This window comes from Lipotes vexillifer, unplaced genomic scaffold, assembly GCF_000442215.2.
Source record: "Lipotes vexillifer unplaced genomic scaffold, Lipotes_vexillifer_v1.1 scaffold1069, whole genome shotgun sequence".
NCBI lineage: Eukaryota > Metazoa > Chordata > Mammalia > Artiodactyla > Lipotidae > Lipotes > Lipotes vexillifer.
The window spans coordinates 142,639-166,930 of record NW_006787014.1 but is presented as its reverse complement, the minus strand read 5'-3'; the positions used below and the strand labels follow the sequence as shown (position 1 = coordinate 166,930).

At 38.3% G+C, this 24,292-nt stretch overlaps 1 protein-coding gene across 4 annotated transcripts in view; it reads left to right on the top strand.

Annotated features, from left to right (window-relative positions):
• Window positions 1–24,292, top strand: part of GRM5 (glutamate metabotropic receptor 5) — a 554,676-nt gene that overhangs the window by 456,393 nt on the left and 73,991 nt on the right. For all 4 annotated transcript variants that reach the window (XM_007459683.1, XM_007459685.1, XM_007459684.1 and 1 more), the window contains 3 exons: window positions 1,539–1,785; window positions 9,380–9,548; window positions 14,476–14,602. In XM_007459683.1, the coding sequence (XP_007459745.1) occupies window positions 1,539–1,785; window positions 9,380–9,548; window positions 14,476–14,602 (543 nt within the window). The remainder of the gene's footprint in view (window positions 1–1,538; window positions 1,786–9,379; window positions 9,549–14,475; window positions 14,603–24,292) is intronic.

The following is a 24,292-nucleotide window of genomic DNA, read 5'->3' as shown; positions in this document are numbered from 1 at the left end:
TTTGCGATATGTGGGCCTCTCACTGTCGTGGCCTCTCCCGTTGCCGGATGCGCAAGCTCAGCGCCCATGGCCCACGGGCCCAGCCGCTCCGCGGCACGTGGGATCCCCCCGGACCGGGGCACGAACCCGTATCCCCTGCATCGGCAGGCGGACTCTCAACCACTGCGCCACCAGGGAGGCCCATTCCTTCCTATTTTAAGCACTACAAAGGATCCCAGTGCTTATGATAAAGTACAGTGATCTTAATCTGGCCAATGCAATCCTGCCTTCCTCTGCTACTTCAGTTCTCCCCATTGTCCTGCCTCCTACCCCATGTTGCAAACATTCCAACCTTCTTAAAGTTTCCCAAACATAGTGTGCTCTACCCCATCTATGAACCTGCAAACATGCTTTCCTCCACTCTTCATCCAGCTGATACTCAACCAAAATGCTCAGCTTCAGTGAGTTTCTTGGTCTAGTGCCCCTCCCTATTCAGTCCTGCCCTAGCACTTAGCCTGCTTAAATGCCCTTCTGCCCTCTAGACCCTAAGTAAACAAGAGCAATAATCATGTCTATCTTATTCTACATTATGTCCCACACTTCCAGCAAGTTCTGAGCAGTCAGAACTAACAGGCACTCATTCCATATTTGTTTAATCAGTAACTCATACCAAATGTTAGTTCTTTAATGAAACATTCCCAAGAGCCCTTCACTGGAAGAGATGGCTTCCTCTTTGGGCTTCCACTGAAAGGGATCACTCCCTCTTTGGGCCTCTATAGATTTTAACTCCACATCTATTACAGATTTATCACCTTCTACCTTTAATGTAGCTATGTAATTTCTCTCTATTACTGAACATGTTTCCTCTTAAGTGCAGAATCCATGTCCAGTTCACCTTTGTATTTTCCCTAGATCATCATACACAGAGCTTTATGTATACTCAGACTCCAATAATTTTATTTAATTAATGAATGAATTAATAGGGCTTAAATATTATATTTCAGAATTTCTAAATAGGTCAGTGTATAGGGCACATATGCTTTGAGGTAGGAAATGATGGGTGATAAATCCCAATAGGTAAGTTGAGGCAAGATGGTAGGGGATCTACTTTGCTCAACTAAGACTTAATAATTTGGAAACTGGAGTTTGTTTGTTTGTTTTTTTTTTTTGGAAACTGGAGATTTTTGGAGGATATCTAAACCAAGGAGATTTTGGAGGATATTATCACAGCTGAATACTTGGGAGATTAATCTGTCCTTAAGATAAATCTTGTGGTACAGAAATGGAGTGCTGTCCTGCATTTATCCCTAGAGTGTGGTAATAGAGGAAGTGAATCTTGGTACTGGTGAGGATTCAGCTCTGTCTTTTAGGTCTTGGGGGAAAAAATTGGGTATAGAAGACAATTATTAGGCATACTATTTTGGCACCTGTTCTTAGTATTTCCTCTGGTTTTAACTCTGATAAATTGTTCCAGTGTACTCTCAAATTATTCAGAATCCATAGAGATAGCTATAGTAGAAATAAATTTCAAAGTTAATCCCTAATTTGTTTTCCAACAGGTTCTCTGACTCTGAGAACACATCATGTTCAAGACTCCAAAATGGGATTTGTGATCAATGCGATCTATTCCATGGCCTATGGGCTCCACAACATGCAGATGTCCCTCTGTCCAGGATATGCAGGCCTCTGTGACGCCATGAAGCCAATCGATGGACGGAAGCTTTTGGACTCCCTGATGAAAACCAATTTTACCGGGGTTTCTGGAGATATGATCCTATTTGATGAGAATGGAGACTCTCCAGGAAGGTATTGTCACAATTCACCTCTAGACAATAGAGCCTGATCAAGCTCTCTCTTGATCCTCAGGAGCCCGTTTCTCTCCTTTGTGGTTATCTAGGCTTCCTGGCCATGCCTGGCTAGTTCTGATATCACAAAGTGAGTAAAGACAGAGAGGGGAAGCCCCATTTCCTGTGGCCAGGAAAAAATATTAATGCTGATGTCTAAAACGTGCTCTTGGAATCATCACATTTCAGAGACTCAAACTTAGAGGCAGGAGCCTCACATTATCATAGATAATTAAAAGCCGGCTCTATGGTTTCCCTGTACATGTTTGCCATGTTATTCCATGTATTCTGATCTCTTCTTAGGCCACAGAACTATTCTGAAACAGGAACAATTCCATTTCTGGTAATCCAGAAATAGGGCTGAGGTGTTATTATATTGTTTGCTGTACCTACAGTAAGTTACGAGTCATTTTATTTTAGTATCCTCCAGCTGGAACACTTTCTCCCTTCTTGAGGACTAAATTGCCTTTCTCTCTGAAATTTTACCTTTCATTATTTATAGAGAGGAACTTGAGAAATATGAACTTACTCATAGTTATAGGTCAGCCTCCAGGGAAGTCATTAAGTACCTAGAACTTACCAGTATTCACATCTATCTCCGACTCTAAATTCTTTTTTTTTGCCTTCTTTGTGTGTTTATTTATCAGCACGTGTTTCTTATCACAGTCCTTTCGAATAATAAGAGCTAATGTTTGTCTGACACTGCTTATGTGATAGACCCTATTCCAGCTGGTCTAAAAGTATTACCTCATATCATCCTCACAACAAATCCTTGAGGCAGGCGCTTCCCTGGTCCCCATTTGATGGCCAAGGAGACAGATGCTTTGGAGAGGAAGGATTTTGACTGAGGAAGTCACTGCATCTTTGGCAACAGCTGTGATGTGTTCAACACCAAAGTCCAGACTCTAAATTCTTAAGTGACTCTTCACATGAGACTTTTAATCCATGAGGGATAACGTCATTGAAATGATATTCTGACTTGTAGCAGGGCTGGGTCTTTAATCCGCCCTGCATTAGGACAATCAGGGTCCTTTGGTCGCCTGCTGTAAAATCCCTGGTATTTTTCCAGCAACAGCTTTTGCTTGACAGGTGTGCTTGGAGAGGGTGTGTTTACACTCTTTTTGCAGCTGATTCTGCCAAGAGAAGGTCCCATGAGTCCCTCCCATGACTCACATGCCATGTGCCCACACGTTGTACCAGCCACCTTGGTCTAGCTTGTTTCCATATTCCTGATGTGAACTGGAGTTTGTCCCTGATGCAGCTGTTACTGTCTCACGAGCCAAACTTTTTAAGTGACAGCAGTTCCAAGTCATGCAGCCAAGAGGAAAGATGGATATTTTCTCTATTTTAGAGAGTTGAAGAGTATTGCTCCAAGCAAGCTGTTTGTCAAGATAAGATTTTTCAAATATTGTTTTCTACTTTTTGGCTATTCAGTACATTCATGGGAGTGGGGGCAGGAATACAAGCATTTTCCCAGGGCCATAGGGCACTTCACATTTGTTGTAAGACTTCTTAGGGCAGGTCAATGAATGAGCTCAGTCTTTAGGCTCAGGTCAAAGCCTAGGCTCTGATATCTTCACATGGATTTATTATTCCTGTGTGCACCCCTACATCACTGACATCACCTTGGGATTTGTTCATAGACTTTGTTGACTGCAGTTCCATCGGTTCAAACGGTTTTCATGTCATGTACCCAAGCCAGTTCCACAAACCAGACAGTGAAGAAATGGCTCAGCTCTATTCCTCTATTAAGGGAAACCTTAATAGATCAGAACATCACTATCTCATTCACAATCCTCCAAATATGCTGGAATGGGGTACATTTAGGACATTGGTTCTTAACCATTGGGGGAACATGAATCTCTTTAAGTTAAATGAAATTTATAGATATTCCCTCAAGGACAATATCCATAAAATTCTGCAAACAATTTCGGGAAACTCACAGTTATTTAGAGACTTTTCATGCATTACTAAGGCTGGGTATTACATTAACCCACTAATAAATGATCAGAATCTGCCTCTGAGGGCATAAGCCAAACTCAGGAAAAGGTGCTTTGCAACTTTTCTGTTTTTCCAATTAATCCAGTTATAGTTACAAAATAATTATAACTAATATTTGCCATGTGTTTTCTTAGCCAAGTACTTAGCTAAATCCTCTATATTTTAATCCTATGAGGTAAGTAATATTATCATGTTCTTTTCTAGCCAAAGGCTCACAACTGAGGATTACAAAGATGAAATGACATGCCCAAAGACAGTCTAATACATGAAAGAGTCAAGATTCTAACTCAGTCTTGTGGGCTTCAATTCCTGACCCTGTACAACAGACTGCCAATTACAGTATCAAAATCAAAACAGCACTATTCTCCTAGAAATGTATTTGTAGGCACTACGTTGTTATTGCTCTGGAGTAGAAGTTGCACCTCAGCTGGATCAAAGACATTCCAACCTGGGCAATGAACCAGAGGAGACTAGGGTGATTAGGGGTTCCCCTAAAATGCCAGAGTCACAAGAAGAAGATCCTAAAGAGAGGAAGCTGGGAGAGGTGACAACTCACTCTGGCACACATACCTCTGGATAGTTAGAGAGTCAAATTTAATCACTGTTTTTAAGCCTCACATAATCAGACTACTATCAGTACATACATCTTTAACGAAACCCTTGGGTCAAGTGTTTTACAGAATTCTAATTTTTTTTTTTTTTTTTTTTTTTTTACTGTAATGAGCTTTTTGTTTTTTAACATCTTTATTGGAGTGTAATTGCTTTACAATGGTGTGTTAGTTTCTGCTTTATAACAAAGTGAATCAGCTATATGCATACATATATATCGATGTCCCCTCCCTCTTGCGTCTCCCTCCCACCCTCCATATCCCACCCCTCTAGATACTCACAAAGCACTGAGCTGATCTCCCTGTGCTATGCGGCTGCTTCCCACTAGCTAGCTATTTTACACTTGGTAGTGTATATATGTCCATGCCACTCTCTCACTTCGTCCCAGCTTACCCTTCCCTGTCCCCGTGTCAAGTCCATTCTCTACGTCTGCCTCTTTATTCCTGTCCTGCCCGTAGGTTCTTCAGAACCTTTTTTTTTTTTTTTTTGAGATTCCATATATATAGTGTTAGCATACGGTATTTGTTTATCTCTTTCTGACTTACTTCACTCTGTATGACAGACTCTATCTAGGTCCATCCACCTCACTACAAGTAACTCAATTTCGTTTCTTTTTATGGCTAATATTCCATTGTATGTATGTGCCACATCTTCTTTACCCATTCATCTGTCGATGGACACTTAGGTGGCTTCCATGTCCTGGCTATTGTAAATAGAGCTGCAATTCTGAATTTTTGATTTTCCAGAAGTCATACAATGCCTCCTGCATGCCGTGGAGCACACTTCTTAAACAACGCATTAATATTTCTACAGCAAAATGTGAATATTCATAGGAAGTGTGATAAATAGAGTATAAATAGTCTCATGACAGTGTGGATCAAGTTCTGTCACTAGATAAGTTGAGAATGGGTCATGTTTTGCTGCCAAGTGAGTTATGAAAAAACTTATGGTTTTCAGAGCTCTAAGGATTTCAGGAATTATAGATAAGAAATATGGACCTTTACTGTTTGCCATCAAGGGGACAGACCACAGGTTGGCAAGCTATGATCTACAGGCCAAATCGGGTCTGCTATCTGTTTTGGTAAATAAGGTTTTACTGGAACACAGTCTCTCTCATTTATTTAGAGACTATCTGTAGCTATGTCATGCTACACTCACAGTGTTGAGTAGTTTCAACAGAGGCCTAAAATATTTACTGTCTGTCCCTTTATAGCAAAAGTTTTCTGACCCCCAATAGATATACAGAGAATCCACTGACAACTAAGGTTTAACAAGCCTAGCTGTTGCCTAGGACTGACCATAAATGGGCAGAGGAAACGTGGAGAGTCAACATCAGCCTAAGTACAACTGACTATTTAAGGCAAAAATGTTAACATTATATCGTGGGGTTTATAAGTATGGGGATGTAAAACATTTGACAATGTGGCATAAAGGAATGGGGTATAAAAGTATACAGGGGCAAGTTTCTTATATTTTACATTAAGTGACACAACATTACTTTAAGTAGAATAAGTTAAATTAAGAATAATTAATAATTAATATAATTAATTATATTAATATTATTAATTATTATTAATTAATAATAAATTAAGAATGCCTATTAAATCCCTTGGGCAGTTAAAATTTTAATACAAGAGAAATAACTAAAAAACCAAGAGAAGAATGCTTAAAAAAATTGGCTAATACAAAATAAGGCGGGAAAAGAAGAAAAGATGGACAAAAACAGATATGACAAGTAGAAAATAAGGCTGGAACACTAGAAATTTACAGATACTGACCTGGTTTGCACACAGATTCTTAATATGTGGCTCTGTCCACAGAAGGACTTAAAAAAGCACCTTAGCCTCAGAACTGCAGACTGAGAGGACCTTAAGGGTCATATAAATCTAGTACTCTCCATAGTCCCTTCCCCCAAATGATGTTTCAGTTTCCCTGACAACAACCTTGCTTCAGCCCCTTGGGTAAAGAGAACCTCACGATCTTCTGAAGAAGGCTGCTCTAATTTTCAGAGTTATAACCACTCGGAAAGTTCTTTATTTCTCTTCAACTGAACCCTGCCTTCCTCTAGTTTCTATTTTGTGCTTTTTTTTTTTTTTTAAACATCTTTACTGGAGTATAATTGCTTTACAATGGTGTGTTAGTTTCTGCTTTATAACAAAGTGAATCAGCTATACATACACATATATCCCCATATCTCCTCCCTCTTGCGTCTCCCTCCCACCCTCCCTATCCCACCCCTCTAGGTGGTCACCTAAATAGACATTTCTCCAAAGAAGATATACAGATAGCCAACAAACACATGAAAGGATGCTCAACATCACTAATCATTATTTTGTGCTTTTAAGTGAACTTTTTTCTTTTTGGTTGCAATATATTTTATCTGTTTGTTTGTTTGTTTTTTTGAACACTTTAGGAAATTCATTTGGACAAATTTTCAGTGTATTTCAACTCTAAACTGTGGCCAGTTAAGGAAGAGACAGACGTGGGGAGCCAGAGAGAAGGGGGAAAGAAGGAAGAGGTATTAAAGAAGACAGATTACACAAACCTACACTCAGTGATGAGACAGAAGGTTCAGGAGCAGAGATTGAGAAACCAGGGGGCCCAGTGAGAGAGGGTGAGAGAATAAGAGTGAGAATGAGAGAGAATTAAACAATGGGTTACAACAGCAGAAAGCCATTATGTACTTTAATTCTTATCTAAAATTTAAATAAGAGTATTTTTCAAACCCTCACTCTCACTTTTGATGAAGAATAAAATCTATATCCTATCTCTGAAAACTAAAAGAATTCATATTAATTGACAAGAGAAGGGAGGAGGGGTCTTCTTTTACAGAGAATTATTCTCAGCTATTTCTTTTTTTCATGTACTGCTACCAAAGATTTTTACAGTCATGTTGTATTTTCACAGCTACAACCACTAATGATAATATTTCTGTGGTTGTCTGGTAAGTAAGAAATAATTACCATAAATCTAAGGGCTAATTCCAAAGGGAGGATTCAGTATCTGTAATAAATTTAAAGTAGGTTGATTGGTTTGAACCAAAATTAAGGTTTAACTTTTCTCAAAATCACTTCCCTGTCAAATATGACATCTTCCATTCTATAGAGTTATCATGTTTATTTTTCAAAAATTGGATCCCTTGACTTTCTACCATTTCTCCAATATAAAACAGATTTCTACAACAGTTAAGCAGCGGAAGTTGATCTTTTAGCTCTATTGAGTTTATTTGGAGTAGTCTAACGGAAAAGAACCAACAGCAGACTTGAAGTATTAAGAGTGAGTATAGACTTGCATTCTCTCCAATCTGGTATCACTCATTACCTCACCAAGTTTCAGGTCCATTATCTGTACAACTGACAGTTTGGACTAGACCTCGTCAAAGTTAAGTTAACAACTGGTAGAAATGGGTTGATGGCTCATTTGGGGGTGAGCAATGAAACTCTCTTCATATCTCTTCAAATCAGTAGCAGCAAAGAAAAAAAATCTTCCGGACACTAACATTTCTTTCTTTCTCCCAGCCTAGAACGTTCAACGTTCAAAGGTCATTTGCTCACAGGCAGTCAGTCACCTTTTGAAGCCTTAGAGGCCAAAGTAGCCAATGCCATAATGTATGAGTTCTTTTTACCTCAGTGCTCTGTGTTCGAATATCTCAACTCAACGCACGCTTAGTAGCGTGACAGGGTGGAAATGTGTAAGACTCAGCTCTGTATCCTACAGATTGGTACTTTTAGAGGTGGAATTTAGACAGTTACTCAAAATTGTTACTGACTGCAAATAAAACACTGTAGGATAACACTGAACAGCTAACCAAACTTAAGAATAAGTCAACATTCTGGAAAAAACACTACAGTAAAAAATGTGATTGGGAGTGAAAACAGAATAGTATCATTTTCAACTTAGCTCCAAATAGATTGATGTCAGCTTTGTTCTTAGCACTTCTGTACTAAGCACTGGTAATCTGGTCACTTGAACCCAAAAGCTAGAAAGTGTTCCATACGTATCAATTTTCAGCTAGCTCAACATGCTGAGCATGGAGGTTGAAGGAAGCATTTAGAAGAACCCGTCTACCAATCCTAAAAGCCCTGGAAAATAAAAGCACAGGGTACTATGTGAAGACACTGTATACCTAAGACATACCTACAGATATGTCTACAGGAACTGACAGTGGTGGTATTGCTCATCCAGTGTCCTCAGATTGGAAAATTATTTCAGAAAGCTTCTCTGGAAATGTGCGTGCATGCGTGCGTGTGTGTGTGTGTGTGTGCGTGTGTGTGTGTGTGTGTAAAATCTTATAAATAATCACATTAACTTTCCCTCTTTACATCTCTATCCCCATATAAAGTCTGAGAATTCACGAGGTTCTAGTATCTTCCAGCATTTTTACATTGCATGAGGTGCTTTAGAAGCTATCGATTTTCAGAATTATTTTAAACATCATTCCTGAAAGTATCTTTATACAAGGAGTTTAGCCATTGATAAAGGGTAAAATGAGAAAGGTAAAATCAGGTCGTATCCAAATTACCTCCTCATTCCCTAAAGCTGAAGACAAGATTAAAGATTTACCAAAATTCTCCCTTGGTTATTAGCAAAGGAGTGGAGATGAAAACCTTGCTATCTCTTTAAGAAGCCTAAAAGTAGTACTTGTTTAAACTTCTTGAAGTTATTCCAAAACTGTCTTTCATCATGCTGAGGTCAAGTCACCTTCTCACATGGGATTATTTTCTATTTCAGGTATAAGCTTGAAAGTTAAAAAAAAAAAAAAAAAAGGTCTCTGAAGAGAAAGTGAAACAGACAGGCTTTTTGTTATTCTAAAGTGTACTGTCATGGAAAATTCCAGTGTCACCATTATGACAATAGGTACATTTTGGAGGACAGAAATCTACTGCTTCTTCATAGCTGAATATTTATATTGTTAGCTGAATAATTATTATATTCTTGTTCCTAAGGTATGAAATAATGAATTTCAAGGAAATGGGAAAAGATTATTTTGATTATATCAATGTTGGAAGCTGGGACAACGGAGAATTAAAAATGGATGATGATGAAGTATGGGCCAAGAAAAGCCACATCATCAGATCCGTGTGCAGTGAACCATGTGAGAAAGGCCAGATAAAGGTAAAGTGGAGTCTGTGTTTCTTTAATTTTTGTTGTAAGTTCAAAAGTATTCATTAGCATTGACTGTTTTTAACAAGTTTAGATATTTGTTTTGCCTTTTCCACTGTAAGCTTCTAATTTTTAGAAGAAATTTTTTTTTAATTCTTTTCTCATTAATTCCTTGTGATATCTAGTAAAACCCACAATAGTCTTAGTAGTTGGACTGGCTGAACCAATTGATGAGTCATGCCCACACCCTTTCTACTCATGTAGGCCTTTAAAGACATGCTTCCTGGGAATAAATAGTTCACAGCTGGAAACTACATCAATTTCTAACTAACTTAAATATATACCCAACTCCTACTAATGTAATAGTTTACATTACAAAACTATTTGTTTATATTACAAAACTATTTGTTACTTAATTTACAAAAATAAGTCAGACACATTTACTCTTAGAAGATTTATAGCGTAGATGAAGAAAAATATCATGGGCACAGATAAGTAATGTCATGTAAAATGTGATGACTTCATTAAGAAAGAAAAAAAAGGGAGCTAAATAAGTTCATACAAAAGAAAGAGACAGGGACTTCCCTGGTGGTGCAGTGGTTAATAAGACTCCACACTCACAATACAGGGGCCCCGAGTTTGATCCCTAGTCAGGGAATTAGATCTCACACGCATGCCACAACTAAGAGTTTGCATACCACATCTAACTAACCTGCATGCCACAACTAGGGAGCCCAGGAGTCGCAACTAAGCAGCCTGCCTGCCGCAACTAAGACCCAGCACAACCGAATAAATAAATATATATTTTTAAAAATGAGTTACTATATGTCAAATAGTACAGTGCCATGTACATGGTGCAGTAAAGGTGCAATAAAAATTTTTTTTTAAAAAAGGGACAGATTTCTTCTGAATAAAATGTCAGACACTGAAACATGAAAAATGGATATGACTTCAGAGAGAGATGGAGGGAAATGAGCGTTTATGTAGAGGGAATAATAACAGGAAAGGTACAGAAGTAGTCAGACTGTTCTGGAATAACAGTGAATAATCTAGGGGGCGTTGCTCTAAATGGTTATTATAAAAGAGAAAGTTGCAATGATAGATTGAAGCCACATTTGCGGAGAGTTTTGGATGCCATACTAAACAGGCTGAACTTAATTTTTTATTAGCCAGGAGTCTGAGAATAATTTTGACCAAGATGCTGACATATAATAGGTGAAGATGCATGGGTAGAGTTATGAAACATAAATAAAGAAAGAAGAGACAAGTTAGAAGGACACTGTGATAGTGGTGAAAAGGTCCCTGAATTATGGAAGAAACAGTGAGAATGGAAAGGGGGTAGGGGAGGTATTTGAAAGAAACATTATAGAGGTAGCCTCAATCAGCCCTGGCTATCAACCACAAAGCCTAAAGTATTTACTATCTGGTCCTCTGCAGAAAAAGGTTGCTGACTCTTAATATTCAGTGACGGTCTGCATCTTGGCCAATCATCTTGCAGTTAAACACTTCATGTGAAATTCTTTTTAGACTCACTTAGAATATCAATTATTCATAATTTCCAGTTCTTCCCAGAGAAAGATTAGTCTGTATAAATTACTACATGGAAGTTGTCTCTGTTTTGACCCTTCACAGAAATATAGTTTGAACCTGTAACTTCAAAATATTGAATGTTGGGCTTCCCTGGTGGCGCAGTGGTTGAGAGTCCGCCTGCCGATGCAGGGGACATGGGTTCGTGCCCCGGTCTGGGAAGACCCCACATGCCGCGGAGCAGCTGGGCCCGTGAGCCATGGCCGCTGAGCCTGCGCGTCCGGAGCCTGTGCTCCGCAGCAGGAGAGGCCACAATAGTGAGAGGCCCGCGTACCGCAAAAAAAAAAAAAAAAAAAAAAAGAGAGATTTCTTTATATATAGTTTTCTACCCCCTTCTCCTGGGAATAACTTACCCAGTGGAAGAATCTGACTCCCTATTATCATATTTTCAATACTAGTTAATTTGTTATAATAGTTATAGAGTCTTTTTTTAATCCCAAATTCTATTCTCCTAACCAGATCTCATTTTCACTCCGTTAACTATAGAATTGACTACATTTTCTTGATATGGTTTAATAAGGTCACTGAACAGCTTCACTAATGATATCAACACATCACAGAATTGTTCAGATTTGTTAACTCAGTGCCCACGAAAGGACACTTAGTCTAGCAAAGGTTCAAATACATAACATACTGTTATTCATAAAGAAAGCATCACTACTTCCAGGGTGCTTTTTTACACTTTTTTTTTTAAATTTTATTTATTTATTTATTTATTTATTTATTTATTTATTTATTTTTGGCTGCTTTGGGTTTTCATTGCTGTGCGCAGGCTCTCTCTGGCTGCAGCGAACATGGGCTACTCTTTGCTGCAGTGCTCAGGCTTCACATTGCAGTGGCTTCTCTTGTTGCAGAGTGTGGGCTCTAGGTGTGTGGGCTTCAGTTATTGTGGCTCGTGGGCTCTAGAGCACAGGCTCAGTAGTTGTGGCGCACGGGCTTACCTGCTCCATGGCATGTGGGATCTTCCCGGACCAGGGCTCAAACCAGTGTCCCCTGCATTGGCAGGCGGATTCTTAACCAGCGCGCCACCAGTGGAAAAAAATGGAAATTAATCTGAAAGAGAACTGTCACCACCTCCTGTATTCAAAATGAGTGTGAAACAGAACATAAATAACAAATGAAAAAAAGTAAAACAAATCAGTTCTGAATGATCAGAAGAAGACAGTAAGTTGTCACTATTTATTCAAAAAAAGATTGTAATATTGGAATTAATCTTGGAAAAGGGCATGAGCTTACTCTGGTAAAAAAACTGAAATTTACAAAGCAATGCAAATTGAATCACAGAAAGTTAGCACATTTCTAAGAGGAAAAACGCAACTGCTTTTGTTTGCCAGGCTACTAAGAAAGAATCCTTCAGCATTTGAAATGTGTCTCCTTGCATTACAAAATCTAGTTAACTGTCCAATGACAGTTTTACCAAGTGTGGTTGAAGTAACCCTGAAAATGAAATTCATGTCTCTATATGGATACTTAAATGTATATTACTAATAAAACAGTTAATATTTTTAAAGTGTTCTACAGTTTCCAAATCATTATGATATTCTGTTTAATCCTCAGGTAACTCTATAAAGGCGGGTATTATTTTAAAAGCATTAGTCTCGGTTGGATGAAACAGGATCAGCTGGGAGACTGCTCAAGGCTGCACATTATTTAGTGGCTCTAAGTAAGACTAGAACCTTGGTGCCCCTTGATTCTCAAGCCAGTATTCTTTCCTCCGCATATTTCAAAATATCACAAACTCTATCTTTATACAGACCAATAAGGCTCAATATTTATAAGCATGACCACGAAGTCCAACAGGCATTATTTGATCCCTCGTTCACCCACGTGTTGTGTGAAATCACTACGCCTTAGTTTTCCTCCCTAAAAAAATGAAGAAAATAAAACCAACCACCTTATACAGAGCTGTTCCAATGTTTCAATGAGATGACACGACATGGCATGCACTGAATCACCAGCAAACAGTCAACATTCTTATGAAGAATGCTTTCAATAGATTAAGCAGGTCTAATTAGCAATTTTACCTAATTGATCTGGTTATTTTAGGGAAAGGATGTTTCAGGCCCTTTTGTCATCATTTCCTACTTGTATTGTTGCGATGTCAAGAGCCAGCACAGGGGACAGTACAAAACAGAAGGGGGGGGCTTCCCTGGTGGCGCAGTGGTTGAGAGTCCGCCTGCCGATGCAGCAGACACGGGGTCGTGCCCCGGACCGGGAAGATCCCACATGCCGCGGAGCGGCTGGGCCCGTGAGCCATGGCCGTTGAGCCTGCGCGTCCGGAGCCTGTGCTCCGCAACGGGAGAGGCCACAACAGTGAAAGGCCCGCATACCGGGAAAAAAAAAAAAAAAAAAAACAGAAGGGGGGGTGGCCAGCCTACAACCTGTATTTGGCTATAGATATCTAGACATTATTATCGAAGGTCATTAATAGAGTCAGCTTCTAAGACAAGGATATGAAGTGTAACCACTGCTGCGTCTGGTTATTAATCAGAGTTTTAATTATTTATAGGAATGTTTAATGAATGCTGTCTCTATTCCACAGAAGCTATTCATGCACCAGTGGTGGAAAAAAAATAAAAGACATCCATTTCTAAAGAATAATATCTAGGACTCTTTCAACTGTTAAATTATTTCAATTATTTTCCATGGCCTTAAAAAAATTAAACACATGAAGAGGTATATAATAGTCTCAGTGACCTTAACCATCCTTATCCCAAGCAAATCAAAACTACTACAATAGGAAGGAATGGGCTGAATTATTGAACCAGATTTTTAGTAGAAACAGTCTAAGAGGTGATCTCCAGAAAAAAACTTCATCTTCTGCCTCTTAATTCAAAATAAATTCCTAATTATTTTTTATCAATATGGATATATTTTTGAACTTTAGCAGGTATGCAATGTGGGTTTTTTGGCTAACAATTATTCAGCTAGTGGAGGCAAGCCAAGGTAAATCCAGAGGGCAAAAGTTCTTAATCTGAAGCAAAGAAAGGCACAAACTCTGGGAAAAATTCAGTTACATACACACATACAGAAATGTATATATATTTACATGTGAGCACAAACACAGACGCTTAATACAGGTATCTAAAGCTAATTACCAAAGATTTGCACTTAATTTCATTCTTGAGCCTGTCACCAACAAATTTTATGATGTTGGACTGGTTGCTTAAACTCAGCCTGTTTCTTTAATTATAAAACGAGAATATTAATACTTACACTGCCTATCCGAAAACATTTGAAATAACTTACGTGAAAGCCCCCTTCTGCTTTGTAAAGCAGTACATTTGAATAAAGGATTGCTGGATTTTTATCTATGTGAAAAACTAATCAAAATTTTAAATATTTGCCTTAGGTGATCCGGAAGGGAGAAGTCAGCTGCTGTTGGACCTGCACACCTTGTAAAGAGAACGAGTATGTCTTTGATGAGTACACCTGCAAGGCATGCCAGCTGGGGTCCTGGCCCACTGATGACCTTACAGGTACATGTATCACAATGTCAGCACAGGTATATCCCCCAAAATCAACTCAAAAAGGACACAGATGTGGGAGGAGGCGGGGTGACATCTCCAAGCATTTCTCGTCTTGGTGGAATTGTTTATGCAACAAAGAATTCCCTTAGGAACAGATGCCTTCCCAACACCTGGGCTAATCATGAAAATCTTTAGATCGCTCGGAGAAATCGGCCTATATTCCTGCCCTCACCCCCAAACTGCATCAGAATCCTTAGGTTTTCTACTGGGCATTTTTAGTCCATCTTCAGGATATTCCCAGAAGTTCCTAAGCAGGGCCCCAGTTAACTGCGATTTGAGGTGTAGAGAGAGACGTATTAGAGACTAATACGGAAGAGACTAAAATATGCCATGACATATCCAAGAACAAAAAGGTAGCACAGAATTAGGTAGAATTTGGTCTAAAATTCTTTGTTTCTCTTACTGCTTTTCCTTAATCTAAACTAGAAACTTCCAACTAATAAGTTTTCAAATAATGTCAACACAGGGTAAGGCTCATCTCTGCTTGGTTTGGGGGCAGTTTGGGGAGGGGGGTTACTTTTTTTGTTTGTTTCTGTGATGTTCTGGTTTAGGAGTTTTGTCCTCCAAAAATGTGAAGGAATTATAGTCATTGTGTTCTCAGTATGATATTTCATAGCTATTTCTAATCTTTACATTATGAAAACAGGATACCTTCCATCTTTCCTTCCAATTCCTTCAATAAACATTTAGCAAATGCATATTAGATGCCTATTTGCCTACCACCGATATAAAGATGTAAAAATGAAGATATGCCCTCTATTGTCAAGAAGTTAATGAGGGAGGTAAACAGTAAAAATGTGATTACAATAAAGGACACAGGTTTGTGGACATGGAGTATGAGGAGGGGACCTGTGAAACTAAGTTTTCCAGGGAAATAAGAGAAAAAGACATTCCAGGCAGAGGGCCCACCACGTGGTATGTCAGGTCACCTAGTGGTTTTACAGTTGAGGTGGATTAAGCACAAACTCCTAGAGGCTAGAGAATTATAACGTCATCAGTGTTAGACTCAACCCCTCATAGGACAAGAGATTATCCATGGTAGTTGTATTAGCTTATTCCAAAAACCTGGTTCTAAAAATCCTGTGATTCTGGGCCTTTTGAGGCCAGCTCACATTAAGACTTGTTTTCAGTGATTGGTATTTATGCAGAAGACATTCCTTTTCTTAAAAAAAAAAAAAATTCAAACATTCTGATTTAATAAAACACCCAAGTACCTCGTGATAACATTTGTGTCCTATTTTCACCGTTAGATGATAAGCTTTCTGATACTCATACATCCTGCTATCCCCAGAGCCAAGTCAGTGCTGAACACAAAGTCTTTAATAAATTTAGTTTACAGATAAACTAAAGCACACACACGCACACACGCACGCACACACACACATACAGTAAAAATGTAAGAAAGAAAAAAATATGATTGGTTCTCTTGTGAGGGAAATGAAGAGCACTTTTGGTGACCTTTTCCTTTATACTATTTGTTTACTTTTTTCTAATTTGATTTCAATATGGATTATCATTAAACTGAAAAACTATTTCACAGATTCAACTATCCACATGGCTAAGCACCTTGAACGTGAATATGCAGATGTAATTTTTTGTCCTATGTTTTGTAAAACTATCACAGTGAACATGGTCTGCTTTTTCATTCATTCAACAGAAAAGTATTTTATCATTACTATTTGCACTATAATAATAGGTGCTGGAGAAATTGGGGTTAAAAATAGACATGGTTCTTATATCACTTACCATCTTGTTGGGAGAGACATTTCTCTCTCTCTCTCTCTCTCTCTCTCTCTCTCTCTCTCTCTCACACACACACACACACACACACACACACACACTCTCTCTCTCTCTCTCTCTCTCTCTCAGACACATACAGACAGGCATGGACAAATTGTGTTAAGTAGTATGAAGTAAAAGAATAAGAGTAAAAAAAAAAATGAAAATATTAGGGGAGACATAATTTAAATTTGTGGTCATAAAAGATCTCTGAAGAAGTGAAGATTAGCTGAGACCTAAATGATAAATACAGAAATAGCTATCAAAACATGATGAGAAGGGCATTTCTTACTGAGGCAAAAGCATATGTGAATGGATAAGCCAATGGAAAAACCATGTCAGAAGAGATCAGAAAGGTAGCAGGGGCTAAATCATATACTGTATAGCCTTGCAGAACAGGTTCAGGATTTGAGTGTTTAATACCAAGTACAATGAGAAGCCTTTGCAGGGACTGTAGCAGAAGAAGAAAACATGATTGGATGTATAATTTTAAAACATTACTCTGGTTACTGTGAGGGAGAATAATTTGGATAGGGATGGAAAGTGGAAGCAGGGAGAAAGGCAGGATGGTTACTGCAGGTTGCCACTGCAGGCACCAAGAGCTCTTGGTATCTTGGGCTAAACAGTGCACTGGAAGATTTCAGATATACTTTGGAGTAGAACCAACAGGACATACAGATGAATCGGTTGCAACAGATATTAAGTAAGGCTACCAAATCTTCTGCCTTGAGGAAAATTTGCGTTCTTTGATAAGGATCAATAGTTGGGTTTTAGACAAGATCAGCTTGAGATGTCTTTGAGATCTTCAAGTACGAATGAATTAATTTAACAAATTAAGGCCTTTGTTTGTGCCAGAAATGTAACAGAAACTGGAAATGGAAAATTCAGTCTAAGTTTCCAAGAAACTTATGATCTAGTAGGAGAAAAGCATATAAATAAGTAACCATGCAGTAGACCCAGTGCTGTAGGTGAGAAATGAGCAAAGTATTACGGAAAAATGGAGAAGGGCACACCTAACCCTGGAGAAATTAGAGAAGGTTTAGTCTTGAGGCATAATCTTTAAGCTCATTTTCTAAGAAGTGAAGAAGATCCTACTGGGAGAAGTGTGCAGCGCTGAGGCTATGAATGGCACCATCATCCTCCTAATTTCTCCAAACAAAAAGAAGTGAGTCATCCGAACTCCTCTCTCTTCTTGGCAACCCGTATCCAGTCACTTAGCAAGTCTGCCTATTTGCATTGCTAAATATTCTCCCTCCTTGCTCTCCATTTATCGGTACAACTCATCCCTTGACTAAGTTATCATCTCACATTTGACTATTGCAGTAATTCCCCAGTTTATTTCCCTACTCCCAAATTTATGCCACAGGCCTCCAAGTTTGTTTTTCATCTTGCTACTAGATAATGTATCCAAAAGACAGATGTGTCCCTTGCATTTCACTGCTCAACACTGACCAGTGTTTTCATATCTCTGTGGGATATGTCCAAGTTTTTCAACATGGCATACAAAATTCCCTCTCTCCCTCACCCTCCTATGATCTTTCTAATTTCAATCACCACCACTTTATAAATCTCATTTGACACTCTAGTATCAAGGGCTGCATATAATTCTCATCCACACACAATGCTATTCGACTCCTCTATGTCCGTACAGGTGTTACCTTCCTTGCCTGGAATGCACTTACTCCACTTTGTTCACCTTCACCTTACTCCACTCCTGCTCACCTTCCTTCCTCAGCCCAGATGTCACCTTCTCTATGATACCTTCTTTGTGGTACTTAGACTAGTAAGTCCTCTATTCTGTATTTCTTAAGCAAATTCTGCTTCCCTCTTTACATCATTTTCGAACTGGATTTTAATGGCCTATATCCTTATCTGCATCCCCTACTGAATCATTAGTTTCTCAAGGACGTAACCATATCTCAATCACCTTTGCATTCCTGGCATCTAACACAATGCCTGACACAGAGTAGGCACTCAGTAAATGAGTGTCGATCTGCAGTAAATGAAGACGGAAGTAAGTATTAGGGCCATGCTCTGAAGACAGCCTTGAACTAAGGAGTCTGGACTTTATCCTATAGACAAGTGTGAGGCCAGTGAAGATTTTCAAACAGAAGAATGAAATGATTTTCTCTGGCTACATGCATACATGTGAGTGTGTGTGTGTAGATGTGGGAGGGGAAAGAAAGTGGGAGGGGAGAAGGGAGAATAAATACCAAACCTAAAAAGGGCTCCACATTGATAGTATGTGAGATTTAACCTTTCATTAAGATCTCCAGCACTTTTCCAAAGACCCTATAGCTGTTTGCAGCCCATCTCATTGACTCTGATTCAAAGTAACTTGGCATTTGGCACTGCTAGCTAAGCCAGAAGACTGCTCTGATGGCTTCAGCTATTCCAAAGCCTGCCACAGAGATGCTTGGGGCTGGCTTCAGAGGGTACTGTAAGTCTTTCTTCTACCCAACTGGCTTACAGTTACCCCACTTCAGCCTATAACGTGACAGCTCAGGTCACTTTGGGTCAGTGCCCCCATTGTGATAATGGCAACTAACACATACATGTTTCCTGTGTGCCAGGAACTCGCTGAAGCATCTTACAAATGTTAATTCATTCGATCCCAGCACAGTTCTATAAGATTGTTAGCACAGTTAGAAATCTTAGAATTGAACAATTGTTTAGAAAAACAACTAGGAGTGGCAATCAACTGACATTAATGTCTATATCATATTTAGCCATTTACTTTAATATATTCATAGAAAGATGTCTGAAATGAACATTACCTTAAGAAAAAATGTTTATGAGTGGTGAGATTGCGAGTTACTTTTTTGCACACACACATACACACACACATATGTGCGTATAATATTGAGTTATATTAAGAGTATGTATTTTCATCAGTATATCCATTAAAATAAATTTTAAGCTAGCCATATTTTTAATAGCCATCATAAATTGGCAGGAATTAAGAAGAGAAAGAAAGAAAACCAGGCATGAAAACCAGGAAGGAAATAAAGAAGATTTTAAATGGAGGATGAGGGCAGAACCTAACAATATTCCTAATTCAAATTATTTTCATTAAGTACAGTAAGTAGTTATTCTTTCTCTAACAATCTTCAGGTATCCATGTTAGCAGTGAATAGGATAAACAGGACCCCTGCCCTCAAAGTGATTATCATCCTAAATACTGACAAGTAATAATAAGATGCTGAGCGTTAACAGAGAAGACCAGAATGGTGTAGGAGCCTGTATCAGTGGTAGCTACTTAGATGAGGTTTAAAGTTGCCTCTTCAAGGAACTGTGTACATGCAAGAATTAAAGTACAGATGGAAGTTGGCCAGATTCAAATGAAAGAGAAGAGTGTTTGGGACACAGAATACAGAAACTGAGGAGGAACTGGGAGCACAGGAGCATGGGGGAGGGACTGAGACAGGCAAGCCAAGCAAAAGCCAACTCTTGCAGGGCTTTGTAAGCCATGGTAACTATTTTAAAGTTTATTCTAAGGGAAATTAAAAGACATTATTTATTCATTCAGCTATCTATCTAGTCATTCACTCAACAAATATATAACTAGCACTTCCTCTGTTCCCAGCAATGTTCTAAGTGCTGAAAATCTTTCTCTGACCAAAACATAAAATTCTCTGCCCTTATGATGTTTACATTCTAGAGAACAGTTTTAAACAGGGCAATTATTATCTCCAGGAATATCCAACAACTGAATAAGAAAGGAAATGCAATCATGATGGACTGCTTTATAAATATTATGCACATAGTCAAAATGCAAAGTGTAAATATTGTTTAAAAACATGAGTAGAAGGGATACTGATTTCAGAATGATGGTTTCATCTGGCGAGAGATGGGAGGGAGTCAGGTAGGATTTACAAGAGAGGTTTCAATTATATCTGTAAGCTGTGTGTGTATGCAGTTTGAAACAAATATGACAAAATATCAACATTTGTTAAATCTGGATTTTTACGTTTGTTCTGCACTTGCCTGCATATTTAAAATTTTTATAATTTAAAATACTTCATACGATTTGAGCTATTTAAATACTGAATACTAGAAGATAAAATTTTTAAATAAAGACTAAATTGGGGACTTTAAAAGAAGGAAGAGAGAAAACCACAGTAAGGAAATTTTGCAAGTCACAATGTGAATCTGTTGGTGGTTTGGACTGTGATGATGTAGTGGGGATAAAGGGCAATGAAGAGATCAGAAATTTAAATCAACAGGAGGAGGTCACTGTTTCGCTGAGAAAAGAAGATAACTGCAATGTGGTCTGGTTTGAAAGAGGAAGGAGGAAAAAATAGTGGAAGGCGACAATTTGGCTAGGCACTCAGAGAATTCCCTACAAGCTTCTGCCAAGACAACTTTTTCACTGCACACCATTCCCCACCAGATACGTGCAAAAACTGTCCTAGAAAGAATCTTTAATTTGTTTTCTCTCAAAGAATTTGGGATGGGTTATAAGTAGCAGATCTTTAGCTGCCCAGTCCAAAGCTAAAGCCATGGAAACCCTTTCAGGTGGGTTTGCCAACTCTGGCAACCTTCCAACAAACCCAAGTAAAAGGAAAAAGCACAAACAACAGGGCTTTCAAACAGTAACTCAGTGGGAAGCTTTATGACAGAAAGTTAGAATGATTTCCTGCTTCTCACGCAAAGAAATGTATCTTATTTATGTTAAGTGCAAAGCTGTAAAATGGAAGGAGGGCAGTGCCTATCAACCTTTTAATGTCAATAGGAACATTCTCTAGGAAGTTCCTTTCGTTCCCTAAGTTACCTAATTGCTTTGGAGGTTGGAACCTTTGTATCTTCACTTCAGGGGCAAAAAGAGAACAGAGTCAAACAAAAGGGAGTTGGTGGGAAGCTGGGAGGGAGTGGAGGATGAGCTCCCAGGAGGCAGAACCACTGACAAGTTTTACAACTCCAGCTTTTGAGTTACTCTCTTCCTATAAATACTTCCTTCATTTGTGTTCCTCAGTTTGTCCTGCTTTTCTTGGGACAGTTTTTTACCTTTAAATAAATAAGTAAATAAAAACGTGGGGAGAAGTGCTTTTCATCACCAATATTTTTTTTAACATCTTTATTGGAGTATAATTGCTTTACAATGGTGCGTTAGTTTCTGCTTTATAACAAAGTGAATCCGCTATACCTATACATATATCCCCCATCCCCTCCCTCTTGCATCCCACCCACCCTACCCCACCCCACCCCTCTAGGTGGACACAAAGCACCGAGCGGATCTCCCTGTGCTGTGTCGTCACCAGTATTTTTAACTATCTTATGCATTATCCTTTTGAATCCTATGAGGCAGACTTTATTATTTTACAGCTGAATTAATTAAGACCCAGGAAGATTCTATAAGTCGCTCAAGGTCACAAAACTAGTGGAAAATCAAGCCCAGGCACTGTGATTCCCCCATTTTCTGCTACACCACATGCCTTTCTTCATAATCACGTTTTGGAGCCCCACATTTCCAGGAAATTACAGAAAGAGAAAAAATTCAGCTTTCAAGCTGGTCACATTGTTAATTATCTCCAGGTTGCTATGATATTTTTCATTTCAAATGTGTGTAAAAAGTGCTGCCCATTTGATTACTACAATTCAATTTGGATGAGGAAAGGGTAAAAAAACCCTTTCCGTTTATTATGTGTTTCTGATTCTTTAGGGGAAATCCGTTATGAATTTAGATGAGAAATATGTGGTTTTTATTATTACAATTTTACTAAATAGTTCCTGTTAATATTTTTAAAGGAACAGGTTTTCATAATGGCGACCTCTAATTTCTTGGCTTATCTAGGTTACATAATAATCTTAATAGGAACACATGCTCTACAAGCTGGTTATCCTATCATTCATTCAGCAGAAGTCGTTTTTTAATCAAGTTTCTACACTGTTTTCAACACGGTGCTAGGTTCTATTGATAAAGATACAAATGGAAGGTTTCTGACCTTCCATTTCCAGGCCATCAAATGTCCACAGTAGAAGAAGGCTGACTTACATAATTGCATTAAGAGTATAACATATGATACATACGATAACTGAATTGTGCATCGGTGGCATGCAAGATAGAAGTACTCATTAGCAAATAGCTCCAACTTGGTTCAAACAAAGCACTGGGCACCGGACACATAGTGATCATGGAGCCACAATTCCTACCCTCGAGTATCCCAGAGGCTGGCAGACACATGCACAAATAAAGAGCAATTTCAATAAATTAAGTATGCCAGGCATATAGGAGAAACTGATTTAATGTTTGTCCAATAAATAATAAGAGAGAGAGGAGGAATAAGGCAAAGAATGAATGAATGAACAGACCAAGAAAGGGAAGGAACGAAGGTGGAAGAAAATAAAGTGCTAGCCTGAGAGTAAAAACTAATTACACTGAGGAGAGAAAATTAACCAGGTCTTGGAAGTTCAGTGGTACCTTCTGGAGGGAAATGGAAATAATGCATGTGAAAATGAGAAGTTAACCAGGTAAAAGGGAGAAGAATTTTCAAGGAGAAAGAAAAACCCTAACGAATATATCTAAGGAATGTGTATTCAAAAATATTTTTTCCAACATAACCAAGCTGTTTTGAGGCAAGTGAATCACTATTTCACATTCACTTTTCCTATCAAAGCCTACTTATGGAAACCATCCTTTTCTAAAGACCAAGCGTCATAACGGTGACCAGCTGTTAAAGGAAGTGACTACTTTGCTTAACAATAGAATCCCCCCCAGGTCCCTAAGCACTTTCTAGATTTTTCCTTACATTCGTTACATAGACTCGCCAATACGATCTAAGGAAGGTGAAATTTACGACAAACGTAGTATTAAAAAATACAGCTGAAATTTTTGGCTGTGTGTGAGACATGTCCGGAACAATTCATCTTTATTATCTCCCAATAACATAGTGGTTTAAATCTCAAAAGGGTTGGAATTAGACACATCCATGTTGAAATCCACACTCCACCAATGACTCACTGTGTGACTTTAAGCAAAAATAAATTTCCTTCTCTGAGCTCCTCTTACACAAAAATGGAGGTAACAGTAGTAACTAGTTCACAGAATTATTGGAGAGATTAAATAGCACACAAATAGTTTGGTACCTGTTAACAGTTCAGTTATATTAACGATTATCACTCTACTGTTAATTAAGTTTAAAAAATATAGTGATGAGAAATGAATATAGAGATAGATTGATTGATTTAAAGATAAATGAGAAAATGTGGAGAAAGTTCCAACCTCTATTGAAAGTCTTCCCCATTTGCAAGTAAGATCCTCTAAGTCAATGATTGTCTAGCCCAGTAAATGGCACAGAATAGGCAATGAATTTGCATTTGTTGAACTAGCTTACTATTATAAATATCTCTTTTAATGTCACTTACTTTACCTTCTTAGCTTTCTGAGTCCAAATGAATGGGTTACGCAAGGTTAATGTGATTTGGAACCTCCAGAAAGATAGTCATGAGCCACAGCAATACTGAAAGGCATCTGGCATGTTTCTTTTTTTTTTTTTTTTTTATTTCTTGTTGTTTCCCATTTATTTCTTTTAGGTTCTAGAGTGCTGATAAATTCAACCACAGAGCCCACTCTTTACTGTTTTTCTTTAGATTAATATATTTTGCTGCTATTTTGTTATCAATGCATGCATGACAAGAAGTACAATAATCACTGCTTGTACATTGACAACTGGACGCATAAACTAACCACATTTGTTACTCTTTGTTAATGTTGGTTGTTTCCAGTTTGCCAAAGTACATTAAGAACATATTATGTGAACACTAAAGTAAACACAGTTTAATACAGTCACCTGTTTTTGTCTTCCATTCTAAATTGAAATCTACTAATGAGACTGATGTTTTATTCATCTTATGCTTGAA